The sequence below is a fragment of the Zingiber officinale genome, chromosome 11A (genome assembly GCF_018446385.1).
Source record: "Zingiber officinale cultivar Zhangliang chromosome 11A, Zo_v1.1, whole genome shotgun sequence".
NCBI lineage: Eukaryota > Viridiplantae > Streptophyta > Magnoliopsida > Zingiberales > Zingiberaceae > Zingiber > Zingiber officinale.
The window spans coordinates 4,697,166-4,717,959 of NC_056006.1; the positions used below are offsets into that span (position 1 = coordinate 4,697,166).

At 38.3% G+C, this 20,794-nt stretch overlaps 2 protein-coding genes across 4 annotated transcripts; one reads left to right on the forward strand and one right to left on the reverse strand.

Moving 5' to 3' along the window:
* The first annotated feature begins 9,680 nt into the window (after positions 1-9,680).
* On the forward strand, positions 9,681-10,418 carry LOC122032853. The gene has a single exon (XM_042592170.1). It carries the CDS (start codon positions 9,681-9,683, stop codon positions 10,416-10,418), a length of 738 nt encoding a protein of 245 aa, XP_042448104.1.
* A 5,053-nt stretch (positions 10,419-15,471) lies between these two features.
* Positions 15,472-18,605, reverse strand: LOC122032531 (vacuolar protein sorting-associated protein 32 homolog 2-like). 3 transcript variants are annotated; one of them, XM_042591835.1, is made up of 7 exons: positions 18,487-18,605; positions 18,160-18,374; positions 17,751-17,850; positions 16,497-16,582; positions 16,295-16,386; positions 15,914-16,028; positions 15,472-15,835 (listed from the first exon to the last, which is right to left on the reverse strand). In XM_042591835.1, the coding sequence occupies exons 2-7, from the start codon at positions 18,229-18,231 to the stop codon at positions 15,644-15,646; spliced, it is 657 nt and encodes a 218-aa protein (XP_042447769.1). In that variant the 5' UTR covers positions 18,232-18,374; positions 18,487-18,605; the 3' UTR covers positions 15,472-15,643. The 3 variants fall into 3 exon arrangements, with proteins under 3 accessions (XP_042447769.1, XP_042447770.1, XP_042447771.1); XM_042591836.1 differs by having other exon boundaries at positions 18,160-18,242; positions 18,491-18,603; XM_042591837.1 differs by having other exon boundaries at positions 18,160-18,242; positions 18,487-18,575.
* Between the last annotated feature and the right edge of the window lie 2,189 nt (positions 18,606-20,794).

The following is a 20,794-nucleotide window of genomic DNA, read 5'->3' on the forward strand; positions in this document are numbered from 1 at the left end:
TACTCCTTTTCCTCTTTAGCTAATATTGTTATATAAGTTTAAACACAAGAAAAGCATTGCAAATAACAAGAGTGATGTTTAACAAATTCAATTGAGTCAATATTGTTATATAAGTTTAAACACAAGAAAAGCATTGCAAATGACAAAAGCGATATTTAACAAATTCAATTGAGTCTTGTGTGAAAGTGAAATTCTTCATCTGTTTGACATCAATTGTCGATTGGCGGATTCTTCCTTCTGCTTTTTATACTCTAGATAGATTAGTTTTTTCTAGATATATAACTTAAGTTTATTGTAAGTTTTTGTTTATGTGGTCTCCTAGGTCTAGATTTATACGAACTATCTATTGTGATATAAAATCATATTTTATTTTAATCACCTAAATTTTATGTGGCTTGTTTATGCATAGAAGGATAGTCCACAAATATAGAAGAAAGCTACTTTTTGGGAGGGCCTTATATAGACATTGCCCTCTCGTATGTATTTAGTATAGTTTCACAAGTGTTTTTTCTATCACTTAAGTTCCTTTTTTTATCTTGTTTATCCATTTAATATCCTAATAGACTCAAGGAGTCTTTTGTCTCTCTCTTGACTTATTAATTAGTACCTTTTTTTTTTGATATCCTTCCAATTTTATTAGACATCACCATGTTTACTTTTGTCAGTTTGACTTAGGTGGTGATACCTTTTTATTCTTCTTGCCTTCAGACAATTTTATTAGACATCACCATGTTTACTTTTGTCAGTTTGACTTAGGTGGTGATACCTTTTTACTCTTTTTGCCTTCAGACTTTAAATCTTTGAGTCCAATTTATTTTTTTCTTTATTGACCTCAACGGTTAGATGATAATTTTAGGATTATTTTAATATTTAGATGATAATTTTAAAGTTATTTTGATGTTATTAATTAATTTTAGGATTATATGATAAGTTTTTAAATGTGGCAAAAAATTATATGATAAATTTGAATTTATCCAAAATTCATTATTTATGTCGAAGCTATGACAATTTATTTAAATATGAGTTGGATTATGTTCACCTACTTCTTTCTAGGTGAAGATTTAATAAATTCTAAAAAGTTTAGAATTTTTATGAAGAAGCTACTATATGTCATCTATTAATTTAAATATTATCAAGAGAATATGAGTTTCACTCAAATTAATTTTAGTGATTTATGTCAATCAGATTTTACAAATTTAATAATTGAGTTGTAATATTAAATATAAAAAATAATTAAAAATAATTTTAAAAAAAGGGTACTCGTGGGTTGAACAACGTAGGAGTGTGTTCCGATACATGTTGAGAGAGAGTAGAGCTGTCCTCCCTGCGGGGAAGATACAACAATAACAAACCGGTAAATACATGTAAGAAAATAAGATTTAATATATAGAATATGGTTTTAATTTATTAAAATAAAATAAGAATTATTTAACAAATTCCTTTCTAATTTATATAAATTGAAATGAAATTTACTTCTGTTTAAAATTTATATAAATTTAAAACAGAATTTATTTTATTTAAAATTTTATAAACAGATTTTTTTTTACAAATAAAATTTCCTGTAAAATTATATTTTGAATTCTATTTATTTTTATTTATAAAAAATTATTTTATAAATTATTTTTAGTTCATTTTAAATTCCATCTCAAATATATTTTTATATATATTATATTTTATTTAAGTATAAATTTATTTTTTGATTTGCTAAAATTTAAAATAAATTTTAATTCTATTTTTAAAATAGGACTCTGAAATCTTATCTTCTTGCAGTGGGCTCTCAGACAAGATCATCTCACCATGTGCAAGGTCCTACCCTGGGACCTTGTCTGAGGTCGCGGGTGAGGTCCGACCTTGCAACCCATTGTGAGGTCATCGTTGAGGTGCTCGTGAGTCGCAACCTTGTTAAAGAGCTCTCAGTGAGGGCCGGGAGGTTTAGTGAGAGAAGCTCCAACTTCTCTCTAAGATTCTTGGTGCTCTGGTAGTTTGTTTGCATGGACAACCCTCCATCATGACCGACGGAGGTTTCCTTTCTCCTCACCGATAGGATGAGGGCTCGTTCTCGCTGTGGGTGTCTTTCACGACCTGTGGGGGGACTTTCTTGTGGTTGTTTTGAGGACCAACCAGCAAGGTAAGTGTGCATATAGTGGTTTTTTCCCTCAACCTAGTGTCTTTTGGCAGTTTTTGTGTATTCCTGCGAACTTCCGGTGAACTGCTCCGGCGCCGGTCATCTTCTCCGGCCGGGGCCGGCCCTCCCTCCACTCCTGTGCTGCCAAGTGGTTGGGGGAGGTGTGGAGGCTGCCTACTCATTGGAAGTTTGGTCAAAGGCAACACATACAAGGGCTCTCATTGGGCAAATTGTGAGGTGAAGCAATTCCAACATTCAACTGTTTTCCTCTCCTTGCATGGCTAAGGGAAAGGGGAAGAGCAAGAGGTATTCACGTCAAAAGTCAACTAGTGAGGTGACCAACCAAGATGAGGTGACAAATGAAGCATCTCATGTGGCAAAGTCACTTGAACATGTGGACCAACCGGATTTTGATGGCATGGAGGATGTGGTCTGTGTGGCTGATGATGTGGCCATGCCACAGCAAGAAGGAACTCCTCTCCAGCAACCTCACACCCAAGGAACTCCTCCACCACCTCCTCCACCGGTGGAGGAGGTGGAGACCTTGCCAGAGATGCAAGAACAAGGAGTTCCGACGCCTAACACCTTGCCGGAACGAAGGAATAATGTTGTGAACAAGGAGAGCACTGATCAACCACCAAAGAAGCAAGATTGGGCTGAACTCTTCAAAAACAATCACAAAACTAAGTTTGCTATGAATCTAGATCAGTACGAAGCAAAGGAAGAAAGATTAGCCTTCTGTTTTGAAGACATGGACAACGTGGAGGATGCAATGGAGTTTTGTTTGGTTGGTTGCTTCATGGGTCGTCATCCGGGCAAAGATGGAGTATGCAAGGCTTATACTGGAGATTCCGGCTATTGGTGAACGTGTTCATGAAGTACTCATCACCCTACCTACTGGTGTTCAAGTGGATTTGAAAATCATATATGAAATGGTCCCGGATTTTTGCCAAACATGCAACCAATTGGGTCATCAATGGAAGAATTACCGAGGAAAGACTACACCAGTTGGGCAACAATGAAACAACCCCCAAACTGATCCAAATGTGCAAGGATATGGGAGGCCAAGATCTCAATCAACTAGAGGTCATGGGAGGACAACAACGAGATATGGAAACCATACAAGGCAACAATGGCGACCAACGCAAAAAGGGCCAAATGTTGAGGTGCTGGTTGATCAATAAGAGCTTGCAATTATCGTTGTGAACAACCCTATACCGATGGATATAATTCCTCCCAATTGTGAGAATGAAGCCCAATAAGGAGAGGGCCAAATGTCACAACAACAACCCCCTCAAGAGGTGGAAACCAATGAAGAGGTGCCTAGAGAAATCGAGCAAGTGCAACCACCGAAAGTGGTCCAGCAGCCAGCAACTTCAAGTGAAGGGAGTTCATCCTCCTCCTCTACTTCTTCCTCCACAGCATCATAAGAAGATAGGGCAGCAAATGAGATTATTCATACGGTATCGGAGGCATTAACATCTTCCTCATTGCCTACTGCTACATCATCTATGAGTGGGGATACGACTAGTAGTACTGCTACATCATCTAGTACCGGCGATGGAACCCCTAGTATTATAGGGTTCCACCGATGGAGATGGAGGATACCGCCCCTTGTTTATCGTGATCTGCCCCTCCATACTTGAATTCTTGGATCCACCACTGACGATTGATACAAGACAACGGGTGTGAGCAGCCCTGCAATGGTCATAAATGGAGATTGCCTCTTTGAATATTAGGGATTTTCACAAGCCCCTAAAGCACGAAGGGGTGCAACATCTCCTTCAGCAAAAAGACATTCAAGTTATGACGTTAATGGAAACAAAACTCAAGAAATACTCACTAAGTCCTATATTACAAAGGAGGTTCTCAGGTATGGGGCATGCACATAATTTCCATTTATCTAATTATGGTCGCATACTACTTCTTTGGGATTTACATAAGGTTGATCTGGATATTGTTATGACAACAAATCAATATATACATTGCCATATTTGATGTCGTATCTCTAGTAGAAGCTTCTTTGTGATTTTTGTCTATGACCTTCATCCAAGTGTCACAAGAAGACCTTTATGGGAGACACTTGTAGATTTGGGAGATAATATTACTGATGGTTGGATGATTATGGGTGATTTCAGCTCATTCTTGTTTATTGATGAAAAGAAAGGTGATTCCCCGGTCATAAATCATGAGATGAGAGATATATAGATTTTTACACAAGCTTGTGGATTGGTGGATTTCCGTTCCATTGGATGCCGCTTTACATGGCATAATGGTAACATTTCTTACAAGATAGATAGAGCTTTGGTTAATTCTTTTTGGTTGATGGCAGATTTTGATGCATATGCGGAGTTTACGACACCGGAGTATCTCTCGGACCATTCATGTACTATTGTGCACACCTTGCCCAATGACCGGCCTCTGAATAGAGCTTTTAAATTTATCAACATGTGGGCATTGCATGCAGACTTTGAGAAGATTGTGAAGGACTCATGGGCAGCCCCTATATAAGGAAATGCTCAATATATTCTCAAGGCAAAGATGTTCCGCTTGAAAAGGTGCTTGAGGGAGCTAAACAAGAACATCTTTGGGCACATCTCAGAGAAGGCAAAGAGAGCAAAAGAAGAATTAGAAGAGGTCCAAGGGAGCATTCTAGATGGTGGCCCAACTCCTATAGAGTACACTCACATAAGGAAGAAAACAAATTTATTAGCCGAAGCGGAAAGACAATTCTATCAACAAAGGGCTAAGAATGCATACTTGAAGAGTGCGGATAAATACACAAAATTTTTCCATGACGTGGCAAAGAGGAACAACAAGAGGAATGCAATTATCACACTCAAGAAACACAATGGGGACCAACCCACAAGTACAAGTGAAGTTGTGGAGGAGTTTGTTGACTACTTTCATGGCTTATTTGGTAAAAAAGAGGCGTGCACATTTTTGGACAGCAATGAGATCACCGGGCTCACCTTGGGGCAAATCGTGAACCTAAGCAAGTCGGTAATGCTAGAAGAAATAAAAGCCGCTTTGCATGATATTGGGTGTGGAAAAGCCCCGGGTCTGGATGACTACAGTTCGAAGTTCTTTACCTCATCTTGGGATATTATTGGTAACGATTTTATTGCAGCTGTGCAGGAATTCTTTCAAAGTGGCAAACTACTAAAGCAATGGAACCACTCCTTAATATCACTTGTGTCGAAAGGGGACCATGCGGTGGGGGTAGTGGACTATAGACCAATTTCATGTTGCAATGTCTTCTACAAAGTTATTTCAAAGATACTTGCTGGACGATTATCGGAAGTTATAGATTTCTTATTGGATCCGGCTCAAGTAGCGTTTATAAAGGGGTGTTCTATATGTGACAACATATACTTGACTCAAGAATTGCTTCGGAAATATGCAAGGAAAAAGGTTTCTCTTAGATGCATGATCAAAGTTGATTTGGAAAAAGCTTTTGACTCAAGAACTGCTTCGTTGGTTTTGGTTTTCTCCAACGATATTACAATTGGATCCAGGAATGTGTCACAACGGTCTCTTACTCAATCTCTCTCAATAGTGGAGTTTATGGCTTCTTCAGTGGGCAAAGAGGACTTAGGCAAGGGGATCCCCTCTCTCCCTTATTGTTTGGATTATGTATTGAGGTATTATCAAGAAAACTCAAAGCTACCTCTAGATTGCCATCTTTTCACTCCACCCAATGTGCAAGGAGGTGGGCATCACTCACCTTGTTTATGCGGATGATCTTATGTTATTTTGCTGAGCAGATACATCTTCTACACAACACTTAGCAGATTGTTTGGATTCCTTTAGAAAGGCTTTGGGACTAAAGACAAATCCATAAAAAACGTAGATTTTCATGGCCGGTGTAGAAGTAAGAATGAAGGCCCAAATTCTTGATCTTTTGGGTTTTCAGGAAGGTTCTTTCCCTTTTTGATATTTGGGCATTCCATTGGCGGTGGAAAATTGAGAATTGCTAATTATGGACCGCTCCTAGAGGTAATCACAAGAAAGATAAATTCTTGGCCCAAACATACTTTGTCATATGCCGGAAGTTTGGAATTGATAGGTACGGTTCTACAAGGAATGGAATGTTTTTGACCTTTAATGCTTTCAATTCCTAGTGGAGTTGTAGATAAGATTAAAGCACTCTGTCGTATGTTTGTTTGGTCTTCCAAATGCCCTCCTATATCTTGGAAAAAATTTGTCTACCAATGCAAGATGGGGGGTATGGCCTTAGAGACCTACTTGCATGGAATGAGACTTTGTTGAGCAAAATCTCATGGAATATCAAGTCCAAAACAAATTCTTTATGGATAAATTGGGTACACCATCATTATATAAAAAGTGCAGATTTTTGGGTATGGGAAAGCAAGGCTTCGGACTCCCCTTTGATCAAGAGGCTTATAGAAATTTGGAACAAGATCGTGAGAATCTCAAGTGACGTTGGAAGTGCAAATATGAGGATGATGGATTGATTTGTTGGGGTAGAAAATGGAGTTAAAAATGCATACAATTTCTTCATGCCAAGGGGGTCGGAAGTAGCATGGAAATCTATGGTGTGAAGACCGGAAATCATGCCAAAGCATCGCTTCACACTATGGATGCTAGCTCATGGGAGCTTGAGAACCAAGGATAGAATGGAGTATGAGCCAAACAAGGATTGTGTCATGTGCCAACAACAAGAAGAATCAAATCAACATCTCTTCTTTGAATGCCCGGTGGTTTGTAAACTTTGGTGCAAGGTGAAGAGATGGTTGGAGATCAAGTACAACTTCAAATCCTTTGAAGAGTTGTATCAAATTTTTGGAAGATATTACAAGGGTGGTGGTAGAAAGATGAAGGCCCGACATCTAGCCACGTGCGGATTATGTTTGATTGCATGCAAATGTGAATGCACCACATCGAGTGTCATATGTTCATGCAGTGTTGGTTATGAGGCATGAGAGTAGATTGCTTGGTGAGTTTACTTCAACTGTTGAGGATTAAAACTCATGATATTTATATGATTTATCATACGGTTTGAGAATTTTATCCCTTAAATTATTTTTTTTATACATATGTATCTATCTTCGTAAATCGTAATCTTGTTGTGACAGTGTAAACGCTGCTGTTTTACTTTCCTTGTCTTTTTTCTCGTATATGTGGACTTCTTTCCTTTCTTCATCTGTGCCTCCAAGTACATAAAATAGTCTTCCTAAATTTAAAATCATGAATCCGTCCTTGCACAAACACCCGTCTGAATTGTCTCATTTTGTTAGGCTAATCTTCATTTACACATTTATTAGTAAAATCTATCCATTTCCAAATAGTTTAATTTGGTTATTTAAAATGCATAAATCATTTTAATTATTCAAAAATTTGGAAGAAATTGTTTGGATAAATTAATGATTAATTAACTAATATAAACCTACCCATTTAATACTCTTAATATACTCTGTTAACTTTTTAATGATAATAATTAACAACTAGGTTTTTCTCAACTACCTAATTATTATTACTTGAGTGTTAACAAAACAACGTAACTAATGATAATTAATATCATCGTATTATTTGTTAACTAAAATAAAAAAATATTATTTGTTACCTAATTTTTTTTTTTAAAAAAACTAGATAGTAGTTTTTTTATCATTCAAGATAATTTAATGATGATCTAATAACTCATACTAGTTTAATAACTCATACTAGTTTAGTCATAAAAGGATAATAAATGGTCTCGGGGTAATAATGTCAGTTAGGTACAAACACGATGCCTCCATCCTTCTCCACCAATGTAAGATTTTTTTTTTTTCTTTAGTGAGATAACAATTCTAAAAATATTGGCTGTTTGAATAAGTCTCCATAAATACTTCCCAATTTATTCTGTTGACTAGTGTAAAATTTATATAGGATGAGCTCATCACCTCTAGAATTAGTAACAAACTGGATACTAAGATTACCAAAAATAAATCAAAAGATAATAAACTAATATGGAACAATTGAATCTAAACAATTGTTTAATGGATTGTATCTAGCAATACAAATTAAATTTAATGACTAAATCTAGCAAATGTCATGTAAGATTTATTGATAAATAAAATTTCAAACCGGACTATAAAGGAATCAAATATTAATAAATTTGAATAATTTATTAAATTCAATTTAAACACATATATTTTTAGTTTGTTAATATTCATAAACATAAATTATGAACGTTAATTAATAACATTCAAGAATGAATTAATTTGTGAATCATATTTTCATCAATAAATTCTTATTAATAATATTGATAAATAACAAAAAAATCAATTTAAAAATCAATAAATAAGCATATATTATCAAATTCAATAGTTAAAATATAAAAATTTCTAAATCATATATAATTGAATGTTAGATAGTATTTAAATAAATAAAATTCAAATCAAACTTAAAGAGTTCATTAAAAAAAATCAAACTAGGCTTAATAACCATTTCGATGTTTTGATTCATTTTAGGTTTAACTTAACTCTGATTATCTTATTAAACAAAATTAAACAAATTGACTATATTTGACTTCCTAATTTCAAAATCAGATTATTTGACAATCAACCAGAATTAGAATTAGTAATCATCAACCATTCCACAAAATATTCAAAACATAAAAAAAATATAATAAGGTAGAAATTCTCCAGGAACAAATTCACAAGGAACAATGATTCAGCCTAAGATGGAAAGTTACATATGGAGTTTTATGCTATAAAAAGCAAACATCACAAAATTTGAACAAATGTTTCAGCAATAGATATCTATCGGGACATGTTTTCATATCACCGGAAGTCAGCCCCGGCGGTGGGAGCTGCTACTTGGACTTCCTCTGGTGGAATATGTTGAAGGCGTCGATGCAGAGCAAATACTGGAATTTTTCAGGGTAGTCGCCGGCCATGCTATCGTCAGAAATCCATTCTTTGTCGTCGGGATGGCAGCGTTTTGAAAGGATATCCACCGGAGAATTGGCTTCTTGGTAGGTGAAGAAGAAGGAGACGGACCGAAGTAGGGAGGCGGTGGCAGCAATTTGGAGAATCAGGTGGCGGCACGAATTGTCTACTTCTCTATCCCCGTTCAGGATATGCACCGATATTAAGGAGTTGGATAGAACCCGGATGGCGGAGAAGCCTCTGAAGAGGGCGACAAACTCACTAGTGTGAGAATTTAATCCTCGACATAATTAAGTTAGCCACGTTAATCTCTCCTATCTTAGCCTTTCCTATGGGATAAACATTGAATTAGTCTTCCTATTTTAATTCCTATTTTAATGGGATAAGTAGTGGAATAAGTCTTGTTTTGTGGTGTATTTAAAGAGGCCCTCGAAGCTGTAATTGATAATTCCATAACAGTAAAGATTTTCTTACGTTTTTTTCACTGTGTGTTTTTTTTTGAGTGCTGTGTGTTTCTTTTGAGAACAGAAGTGAGGCAACTTCTTCTTTCATTGTTTTATTTTTTGTTCGCTGCATCCTGCTGCTACTCACTGATTCTGAGCCAACACTTGGTATCAGAGCGTTGGTAGTATAAGACATCCAAGAATCTACGATTCCATAAAATGTCGAGCATCCCAGTAAAGGAGAACGGCGGAGTGCCATTTCCCTATCCGATGCTAAGTCCTCACAATTATACTGTGTGGGCAATAAAGACAGAGGCGATCCTTGATGCCCAGGGAGTCTGGGAGGCGGTGGAGCCAGCGGAAGGAGCCCAGGTGGTTGCAAAGAAGGACAAAAAGGCACGTGCATACATCCTGCAGTGTGTCCCCGAAGACATCCTTCTCCAGATCGCAACAAAGAAGACGACGAAGGAAGTCTGGGACAGCCTCAAGACGAGGTATCTTGGTAGTGATCGGGTGAAGAAGGCACGTGTACAAACATTGAAGAGCGAGTTTGACGCTCTCCGGATGAAAGAAACCGAAACGATTGATGAGTTTGCTGGCAAACTCAGTGCCCTAAGCAGCAAGTTCTCCACCCTTGGTGCCACGCTTGAAGATTCCTCGTTGGTAAAAAAATTGCTCGATTCTGTCCCTGATAAATTCTTTCCTATTGTTGCTGGTATTGAGCAATTCTACGACCTTGAGTCTATACCATTTGAGGAGGCTATAGGACGACTGAAGGCGTACGAAGAACGAACGCTACGACTACGCAGCAACACCAACGGCACTGAAGGTGAGCTCCTATTAACTCATGCCGAATGGCAAATGCGACAGAAGGGGAGCAACGTGGACACTTCGTCAGGAGGAAAGGGGCGTGGGTCCAGCAGCCCTAGTCGTGGCAAATGGCGTGGACGTGGGTGAGGGTGCGGTCGTGGCCGTGGTACGCAACGCCAAGACAGTGCAGGAGGGACTAGCGGCAACAACAGTGGCACTGGAGACAAGAGACATATAAAATGTTTCAATTGCGAGAAAATGAGGCATTATGCGTCCGAATGCTACAACAAGCAGCGTGATGATGAGGCTCACCTCACTTGTGCCACCGATGAAGAGCCGACACTGATGATGACCGTGTCCCACGAGGAGTCTGACGCTAGGCGTGAGCGACAGGATACCATTCTACTCAGTGAAGAGAGGTTGCCACCGGAGATGTACCGAGGCGTTAAGAAAGAAGATAAGGACGTCTTGTACCTTGACAATGGTGCCAGCAACCACATGACTGGCCATCGTGAGAAATTTCAAAAGTTGGATGAAACCATCATCGGGAGGGTGAGGTTTGGCGATGGATCAACCATTGAGATCATGGGCAAGGGAACGGTTGTGTTCGAATGCAAGAACGGCGATCAGAAGGCTCTCCACGAGGTATACTACATTCCGAGACTTTGTAGTAATATCATAAGTTTTGGTCAATTGACAGAAACTGGGAACGAGGTGCACATGGAAGGAGATGCCATGAAGATAATTGATAGAAGCGGGAAGCTCTTGATGCTGGTAAAGCGAACGCAAAATCGCTTGTACAAGATAACCTTGAAGACATTCAAGCAAATCTGTCTCCTAGCAAGCCTAGAAGATCCGACCTGGTTATGGCATGCAAGGCTTGGACATGTCAATTTCCATGACTTGAAGCTGTTGGGGGAGAAGAAGTTGGCGGTTGATGTGCCACTATTGCCTCAGCCGAACAAGCTTTGCGAGGTATGTGTGGTCGCTAAACATGGAAGGTCGCCATTCCCGCACCAAGCTAACTTTAGAGCGACGAAGCCGTTGGAACTTCTCCATGCTGATATTTGCGGGCCAATTTCACCAAGTACACTGGCTGGTAACAAATATTTCCTGTTGATTGTTGATGATTGTACAAGATGGATGTGGGTATTTGTATTGGCAGCAAAGAAAGATGCATTCCAAGCATTCAAGAAATTCAAGTCCGTGACGGAGAACACGACTGAGTACAAGATCAAAACACTTCGGACAGACCGTGGTGGTGAATTTCTATCCACAGAGTTCACTCGATTCTGTGAAAATGAAGGAATCGAGCGGCACCTTACGGCTCCCTACACACCCCAACAGAATGGCGTTGTGGAGCGCCGTAACCGCACTGTGATGGCCATGGCAAGATCTCTCCTCAAGGGTACACATATGCCGGCAAGGTTCTGGGGAGAGGCAGTTAGGCATGCTGTCTATCTGCTAAATCGTCTCCCAACTAAGGCACTAGGAGACCGTACCCCATTTGAAGCCTGGATGGGGAGAAAACCACATCTCGCCCACTTGAAAGTATTCGGTTGTGTTGCATACGTGAAAAATACAACCCCTCACCTGAAGAAACTTGACGACAGAAGTTCACCTATGGTATACTTAGGTGTCGAGGAAGGCTGCAAAGCTCATCGTCTATTTGATCCAAGGCATGACAAGCTACAAGTAAGTAGAGATGTAGTATTTCAAGAAAATAGTGAATGGACATGGACTGCAGGTGCTAACCATGAAGAAAACCTACCGGAGTTTATGGTGGAGGATGTACTCGACACCGACGAGGTGATTGTTGTAGCAGACATTGAGGCAGGAACAGAAGACGTCACAACATCGCCAGCAGCGTCAAGTCCATCTACACCATCATCGAACACCCATACAGCTTCCTCGCCTTCGATAACAAACTCACCTGAGTCTTATGAAGGACCGGTCCGTTTTAGATCCATTGCTGATATCTATGCCAACACTGAGGAAGTGGTTGGTATTGATGAAGAAGAGAATGAGGTAATGCTGATGATGTCTGAAGAGCCAACCTGTTACCAAGAGGCTGCAACCGAGGCTTGCTGGTACGAAGCAATGAAGGAAGAACTGGAAACTATTGAGATGAACAAGACCTAGACCCTAACTGAGCTCCCATTAGGCCACAAACCTATTGGCCTAAAGTGGGTGTACAAACTGAAGAAAGATTCAGCTGGGAAAGTTGTTAAGCATAAAGCAAGATTAGTTGCTAAAGGCTATGTACAAAGACAAGGCATCGACTTTGAAGAGGTATTTGCACCGGTCGCTAGACTTGATACTATTCGAGTCATTCTTGCACTTGCAGGGAATCGAAGCTGGGAGGTACACCATCTAGATGTGAAGTCAACATTCCTTAACGGAGAGTTAGAAGAAAAAATATACGTCTCTCAACCGGAAGGGTTTGAGGTACAAAATTAGAAACATAAGGTGTACAGGTTATTCAAGGCCCTCTATAGACTGCGACAGGCTCCACGAGCTTGGAACATGCGGATGAACAGGAGTCTGGTAGAGCTCGGCTTCAAAAAATGTATTCAAGAACATACAGTATATACAAGAGGTGAAGGAGAAACAAGTATACTTGTTGGAGTGTATGTCGACGATCTCATCGTGACAGGAAGTAACACAGGAAGAATCAACAAGTTCAAGCAACAAATGATGACAGAATTTGAGATGAGTGATTTGGGTCTTCTCTCCTACTACTTAGGGATTGAAGTGGAACAACAGAAGAGCCGAATTTTACTTAGACAATCAACTTATGCTAAGAAAATTCTGTCTCAATTCAAGATGACAGATTGTAATGCCACAAAACATCCGATGGAACCCAAGACATAACTGCATAAAGACTTGGAAGGGACTCCAGTTGATGCCACAGAGTACAGACGCGTCATTGGTTGCCTGAGATATTTGCTACACACACGACCAAACTTGTCATATCCTGTCGGGATGACGAGCAGATACATGGAAAGGCCTACAACCATGCATCACAAAGTGGTCAAACAGATTCTCAGGTATTTGAAAGGTACAATCCATTTTGGACTTGCTTACATAAAGGGACCCCCGGAAATTAGTATATTCGGCTACTCGGACAGTGATTTAGCCGGTGATCTCGATGGGAGGAAAAGCACAAGTGGAATGACTTTCTATTTTAATGAAAGCTTGGTGTCCTGGAATTCACAGAAGCAGAAGACAGTGGCGCTTTCATCTTGTGAGGCAGAATTCATGGCAGCCACAACTGCGGCCTGTCATGCTTTGTGGTTGAGGAGTCTTACTAGCGAATTAACCGGTGAAAAGCCAAAGCCGGTAACTTTGTTTGTTGACAACAAATCTGCTATAACACTCATGAAGAATCCGGTATTCCATGGTCGAAGCAAACATATAGACACAAGGTTTCACTTTATCAGAGAATGTGTTGAGAAGGGACAAATTGTGGTTGAGTTCGTTAATACCGGAGAACAACGAGCGGATGTTTTAACTAAAGCATTGCCAGGAGTGAAGTTAGCTACTATGCGACAACTACTCGGCATCCGAGACTTAGAGTCATGTCAGGATTAGGAGGGGTAATGTGAGAATTTAATCCTCGACATAATTAAGTTAGCCACGTTAATCTCTCCTATCTTAGCCTTTCCTATGGGATAAACATTGAATTAGTCTTCCTATTTTAATTCCTATTTTAATGGGATAAGTAGTGGAATAAGTCTTGTTTTGTGGCGTATTTAAAGAGGCCCTCGAAGCTGTAATTGATAATTCCATAACAGTAAAGATTTTCTTACGTTTTTTTCACTGTGCGTTTTTTTTAGTGCTGTGTGTTTCTTTTGAGAACAGAAGTGAGGCAATTTCTTCTTTCGTTGTTTTATTTTTTGTTCGCTGCATCCTGCTGCTACTCACCGATTCTGAGCCAACAACTAGCACATAACTGTTGGCTTGTGGGGTGGTGCAGAGCCAGGAAGGATCATCTGGACTACAAATGTATGGACCAACTCTGGTTTTTCATCGGATCTCTTGGTTCATAAAAAAGTAAATCAGGGGATGATTCACTCTCAATTACAGTTGAATCACAATTATGATCTGGTCGTAATTGGTTGTGATTCCTTTCTGGGTTCATCGTCCTCACCAGATTATAGTTTGGGTCGGAGTGAACTGTCGGAAGCCGTCCGGAGGTTGCGGAAGTAGGTAAGTGTCCAGGTTGTCAGACGCTGAGCAGGAGGTGGTCTTCGGACGAACTCTGGCTGTCCGCTCCGACCCAAACTAAAATCTGATCGGGATGATGAACCCAAAAAGAGATTGCAACTAATTACAACCGGATTACAATTACGACCGTAATTGAAAATAGACCATTCTCTAGTCCATTTTTTTTTTTTAGACCAAGAGATCTGCGCCCGCGATCCAAAGGATCCACTCCTGTGTAGAGCGAGAAAGACAAGGAGGAAAGTTACCATCAGCATTGGTGGAGAAGGACGGCAGCCCATCAGCGGTGGCTAAGGAGGAGGAGGATAGCACTGATAGTCTCTCTCGAGTCTCGACGGTAAGGGAAAACCTCACTCTCACTCTCTCCAGCCAAAAACGAGGGAATCAAAAAATGAAAATGACTGCACGCTTTGTCAAATATATATATTTTTTATTTCTAAAACGATTTTAAATTTTTTAAAAATGGAAATGAAACCTTTTTATTATTAGTTTCTTTTGTAACTTGTAAAACAAGTTCTAAAATTTTTTCAACCCATTAAAAAAAAAGTAAAGCAACAATAAAACTTATTTATAAATTTTAAACAATTTTATTTATTTAATTAATACTAAATTAAATTATTAAAATAATGATTACAGACTTGAGCTCGCGAGTTTGAACGATTTTTTTTTCACGTTTTTTTATACTATTCGGCTTGTGTTATAAAATATATGATAAACATTTAAAAAGTGATAAATTATGTAGATAAGAGGAGTTCGAAATTGACTACAGTTTATGAAGCATGAATTTTTTGGTCTGTAAAACGCGGATCAAAGGATGAATCACTCTCCACTAATGGTGGAAAGTGATGACCCCCACTTATTTTATACGTGGATCATCACTCTCCACCAATGATGGAAAGTGGCCCATTTTTTGATCCGTGTTTTGTTGAAATAAGAATTGTTAGCAACGCTTTTGATCAATAATGAGTTTACCTTCAAGAAATACACGATGAACATTATAAACCCAACAAAAGTCTCCAACTCAAGGCACTCCCAATTATAGAATATCGACTTTATTAGTACAACAATCAGTTTAGTCGCTCATTGTTAAAGTTGATCCTAATCTACTACACATGGAACATATCACAACGATTCATGGTAGCTGACTACAGTGCCATCTCAACTTGCAATGCTGCAAGTTCATCTTCTTCGGCAGTATTTTTCTGGGGAGTAGGGCGAGTCGGTAGTCTACCAGCAGGAGCATGCACCGGAGCGACCGGAGCAGCTGCGGCTGGCTGAAGAAGCTGTTCTTCCAACTCAGCTCCCTCCAACTCCTCCAGTTCTGCTTCCAACTCGTCCTGATAAACAAAGTTCGATTTGTAGCATGAACAAGGAAAATGGAGCGGCAAAAGACAGAACATGGAGTGAAGGTATACTTCATCAAAATCAGCTGCAGAGCCGATCGGAGTGGCTAATGCTTCCTGGATTTGTTTCATGTTCTCCGTCTGCTCGTTGATCTCGTCCATTGTCTTGTCAACATCGTCGATATTACTGTATAAAACAAAGTGAACCAGTCATATTAGTCGACATTTCTATTACAAATTGAGTGGTACAGGAAGCATGGAAATTATTAGTAATTTACATAATAAAAGAGCAAATAAAAATCAGTAGCATGGGGCACATGCAATTAATCAATTTTAACTGTCAAGCATGATTAATAAATTTTTATTCATAGAATTACTGCAGACTGACATGGAAGAATATTAGTTCATTTAGAACAGAAAATACTATTATGCAATGTTGTTTTATCTACTCACACTGCTTTTTGCATTGCCTTCATTGCAGATGCTCCTGTTCTCAATGCATCGACGGTCTCTGTCGTAGCTTTTGCACCTTCCAATAGTATAATCTGGAATTACACATAAGGGCATAAATACAAGATGATAACGATGTTTACAAAAGGAAAGTCACAAGAATAAAGCAAAAAAAAATCAAGAAGTCCTAAATTTTGATCAAAACCTGATCATGAATTCTCAGCTGGAAGTTTCCAAGCTGCTCAATTTGTTGCTCATAAAGTCTCTTCCTCTTCAAGCATTGTATAGCAGCTAATAGAGAAGAAAACACAATTTTCAGATTGTTAAAACCTAGCAAATTGTTTAGAGAATGTTTCTTTGATAACAGAGCATGCATATCGATGCCTACAAAGCCAAAGGGCATAGGGAACATGATAAACAAATTTGGAAAAGGTAGAAGTATTTATTTTATGAAAGGTAAAAATGAACATGAATCATAAAATCTCACAATTTATTATGTCAATGGTGTCTAGTGTGCTGTTTGATTAAATCCACATGGAATAGAGTAAGTGTATTCTCGTAGTTCAGATACAAAGGTTTACCAAATGGCATAAAAATACGCTACAAGATTATTAATATGTACAGCAGGGGCATTCAAATTCAAAGCAAAAAAGGCATAAATGTAAAGAATGACTATACCTATTTGGTTGTGAAGAGTTACATGAGCAACACGGATCACCTTAGGTGAAAATTCTTGTCGAAAAAATTTAGCACTTTGAGAGAACCAATATATATTTGTATATATACATATATATTGGTAAGGTAGTTAACCTATCATAGTTGGGTGAAAATAATATGATTTGGTTGGTTTTCTCTAAAAAAACAACAAAAAAGGTGGATAGACCTACAACCAGCCATCTTCAGTTAGTAATACCAATAGTTCTATTCAAATGAATCCAAGAAAAGCATTTTTAAAGAAAGATGATTTTTCATGTATATTGTTATATTTCTCGGTTCTGTAGGAAATCTCTGTCTACTCTCTATTCTTTTAGTTCCCAATAAGCTCATAACTCAAGTTTATTCTTATGAACATAAGGGGAACACCATAAAATACTCAAAATTGAACAATCAAGAAGAGCATATAGTATGTCAAATGAACAAGTTCAGATATCCAAATATTATAGATAAAAAGAAACTTATCATACTAAGCAAATGACCAAAAAAGGTATAAATACGACCCAAAGCAATCTATTCTATCTAATTAGCATGACAATCTTTTAACCTAAAAACATATGACAACAAGTGTATGTAGTAGCATAAGTATGAAGCTTCATACACAAACTAATACTTGTCACACAGGATAAATAACTTGTGATTGAACAATTTGGTATTTTGGCTAGATCACCTTTGTTGAAAAACATATCGTGTCATGGACAAAAAAGTGAACCATAAACTTGTACGGCCAGATGATAAATCTCACCTCTTTTGTTTTTAGTTTTGGTGAATTGTTTAGCCTTTTCGATCTCAGCATCAGACTTCTTAAGGAGAACTTTCTCCTTTTTCTCAAGCATTTCAAGTGTCTGAAACATATAGAGTGATGATTAGAAATGTATCATCCACTGATACTCTGACAACAACAAAAAAAAAACCCTAAATTTGTGGCCCAAAACATGTGTTCATGCTCTTATGCATACTATTCACAGATTAAACCACTCTATTAGGCAAAGCCGAACTGTTTTCTTTTCATGAACAGGTTGAAGTTGGGCTTCCACATCATGTATCCAAACAAACATGAAAAAAGCTTCACAATCCACGAAGTCCAACCGATCAAGTTTTAGCTTACGATTCGTAGTCAAGAAACGGGAAACAAGATGGGAAGATCGAAGTACCTCATATAATTTCTCGATAGTTGCCAAGGCGCTGGTTTGCTCTTTGGGCTTTCCTAAAAGCCTACTAAACATCCTCGGAGTTCCTGCTATCAAATCGAAGTTTAGAATCTCAAACCAAAATCACAACACCAGAACAAGAGCTGAAAGGTCTCTCTCTTAGATCGATCAATTCGTTGAATTCAATCCCCCATCAAACGAATCCAAATCAAAGAAACCTACAAAAAAAAAAAAAAACCAGCTGAAAAGATATGGCAGGCAGTGAAAGATAACTCGATCTGAAGTTTTCAAAATCGAAAAGAACAACAAAGAGGAATCAAAATGATGAACCTGCCTCTGAGTCTAGGGCTTCCGCGAGTTCGATCGGGAGGGCGAGGGGTCGAGACGAAGCGTGAGGAAAAGAGAGCTCGTCGAAGGAAAATGGAGACTAGTAGGTAAAAAGGAGAACAAAAGTTGAGCTTATATTTAATAAGAAAAATTGAAGGGGTGTTTTATCCAAAACGACTTTCTAAGGGAAATTTGCCTGCAGTCCCATTAGTAAATGAAACTTTACATACCCATTAGTAAATAAAATTTTACATACAATTTCTATTAATAAAAATCTTTGTTTCCACTTCTTATTCAAATATATTTATCTAATTACCTCTTGATGTGATGATGAAGAGGAGCCCCACCCTACTATCACGGTAGAAGTTAAAAGAGATCAAAGTCAAGACGGTCAATGCGTATAGAGCATTCCCCGACCGGGCGAAACATTCCCCGACCGGGAGAAAGGATCCGATCTACTGTCACCCCCGACACGGGGAGCATTCAATCTCGACGCTCAAGGGAGAAATGTGCAGAAGCCGAGCCGAGCGACTACCACACTCGGCGGAGCAGCAGACTCAACATCAGCCGAGCACGCGGACAATGAGCTTCCGGCCGAGCGACCATCCCGCTCGGCCCAACCACAAATCACGAGGACAAAGGATTTCCGGCCGAGCGGCTATCTCGCTCGGCCTGGCAGCAGACAATACACAGATAGTGAACTTCTGGCCGAGTAGCTATCCCGCTCGGCTCGGTAGCAGACAACATGTGGATAGTGGAGTTCCGGCCGAGCGGTTATTCCGCTCGGCCAAGCAACAGACACAGCAGGATATCTTTCGACATCCTTTTGGGAACTAGTGTCGCTGGCATGCGACATGGTCAGACAGAGAATTGTATAGCGGAAACTTCCACTGTCACCTCAAAGATATATTCGGCCCGTTAAGGTATTGTGTCAGGGATACTTTACTGACACGTATTTTCAGGGGAAATTTTGAGACGCATGCTCGCCTTGGGAAGTGTGCACACGCACTACAAGAGCTCTATATAAAGGAAGGGTCCAAACATCGACGGAGGTATGCATTGCATGTGATTTCTACTGTTGCGGTACAATTTTCTTCTTGCTCCGCTACTTGCTTCTTCTTCTTCGGCGGAGTTTGACTTGAGCGTCGGAGGGTCATCGTTGGGGACCTCTTCCCTGGCTCGGCACTGACACTGGTTGTGTTGCAGGATTGGAGAGAAGTCCACAGGAGGTCAGCAAGAGCGCCACATCCCTAGCATCCATCTCATCGACTTTCGGACAGGATCACCCCTGATTTTTTAGGTATAAAAAAGTCTAAAAATAAGTATAATTTCTCTTAAATTCAGTGCATTAAACTAGAATATAGTATATTTTTTCTATCAAAATGAGTACGATTCCTTTTCCTATACTAGATTTTTTTTTTTAAATGGTACTCAATTGGATGAAAATAACACTAAATTTTCTTTAAATAGTACTGAATTTAGGAAGAATTATATTAAGTAAGAAAAAAGTCGGGCTCAATTTAATAAAAAAATATACTCAATTGTAATTTAAAATACTGAATTTAACAGGAATTATATTCGTTTTAAAACTATTTGTACATAACAAATATAAGAGACATTTTGAAAGAAAATATGCTTGATTCCAGTATAAGTCTTACTTTAAGAATAATTATACTCGTTTTAGTATATTTTCTATCAAATTGAGAATGATTCTTTTTATTAATTGGATGAAAAATATATATATTTACTGTAAATGGTGCTAAATTTAGAAGAAATTATATTAAGCAGAAAAAAGTCGTACTCAGTTTAATAGAAAATGTACTTAATTCTAGTGTAAAATGCTGACTTTAAATGAAATTATACTTATTTTTGGACCTTTTGTACTTAAAAAATCTAAGAGACAATTAGGTAAGAATATTTGCATGAAGGAGTTGAAGCAGATACAACTTTGTATGCAGGGAGCAGAAATAAAATTTTTTTATGATTGAGGACTGCAAATAAAGTTAAAATTGTGATTGAAGATTTTTTTTTTTCTAATTTACCGTTCTAAAATAACCAATAAATTTGAAGGTTTCTTTTATAAAATGTCAAATAATTTTAAAGTGTATAATATACTTTTAATATCACTTAAATCGTTCTAGATACCGTTCATTTTAATAGAAAAATGATTAACTTTTATATTAAAAGAAAAAAGTTACTTAAATAGATAAATAAAATTGCCAAAAAAGCATTTCACGTTTGTTTATTTACTCAACCCATTATGTCTTTACAAAATATTTAAAGAGTGTAGTTCATTTTTGTTAGTCAAAAG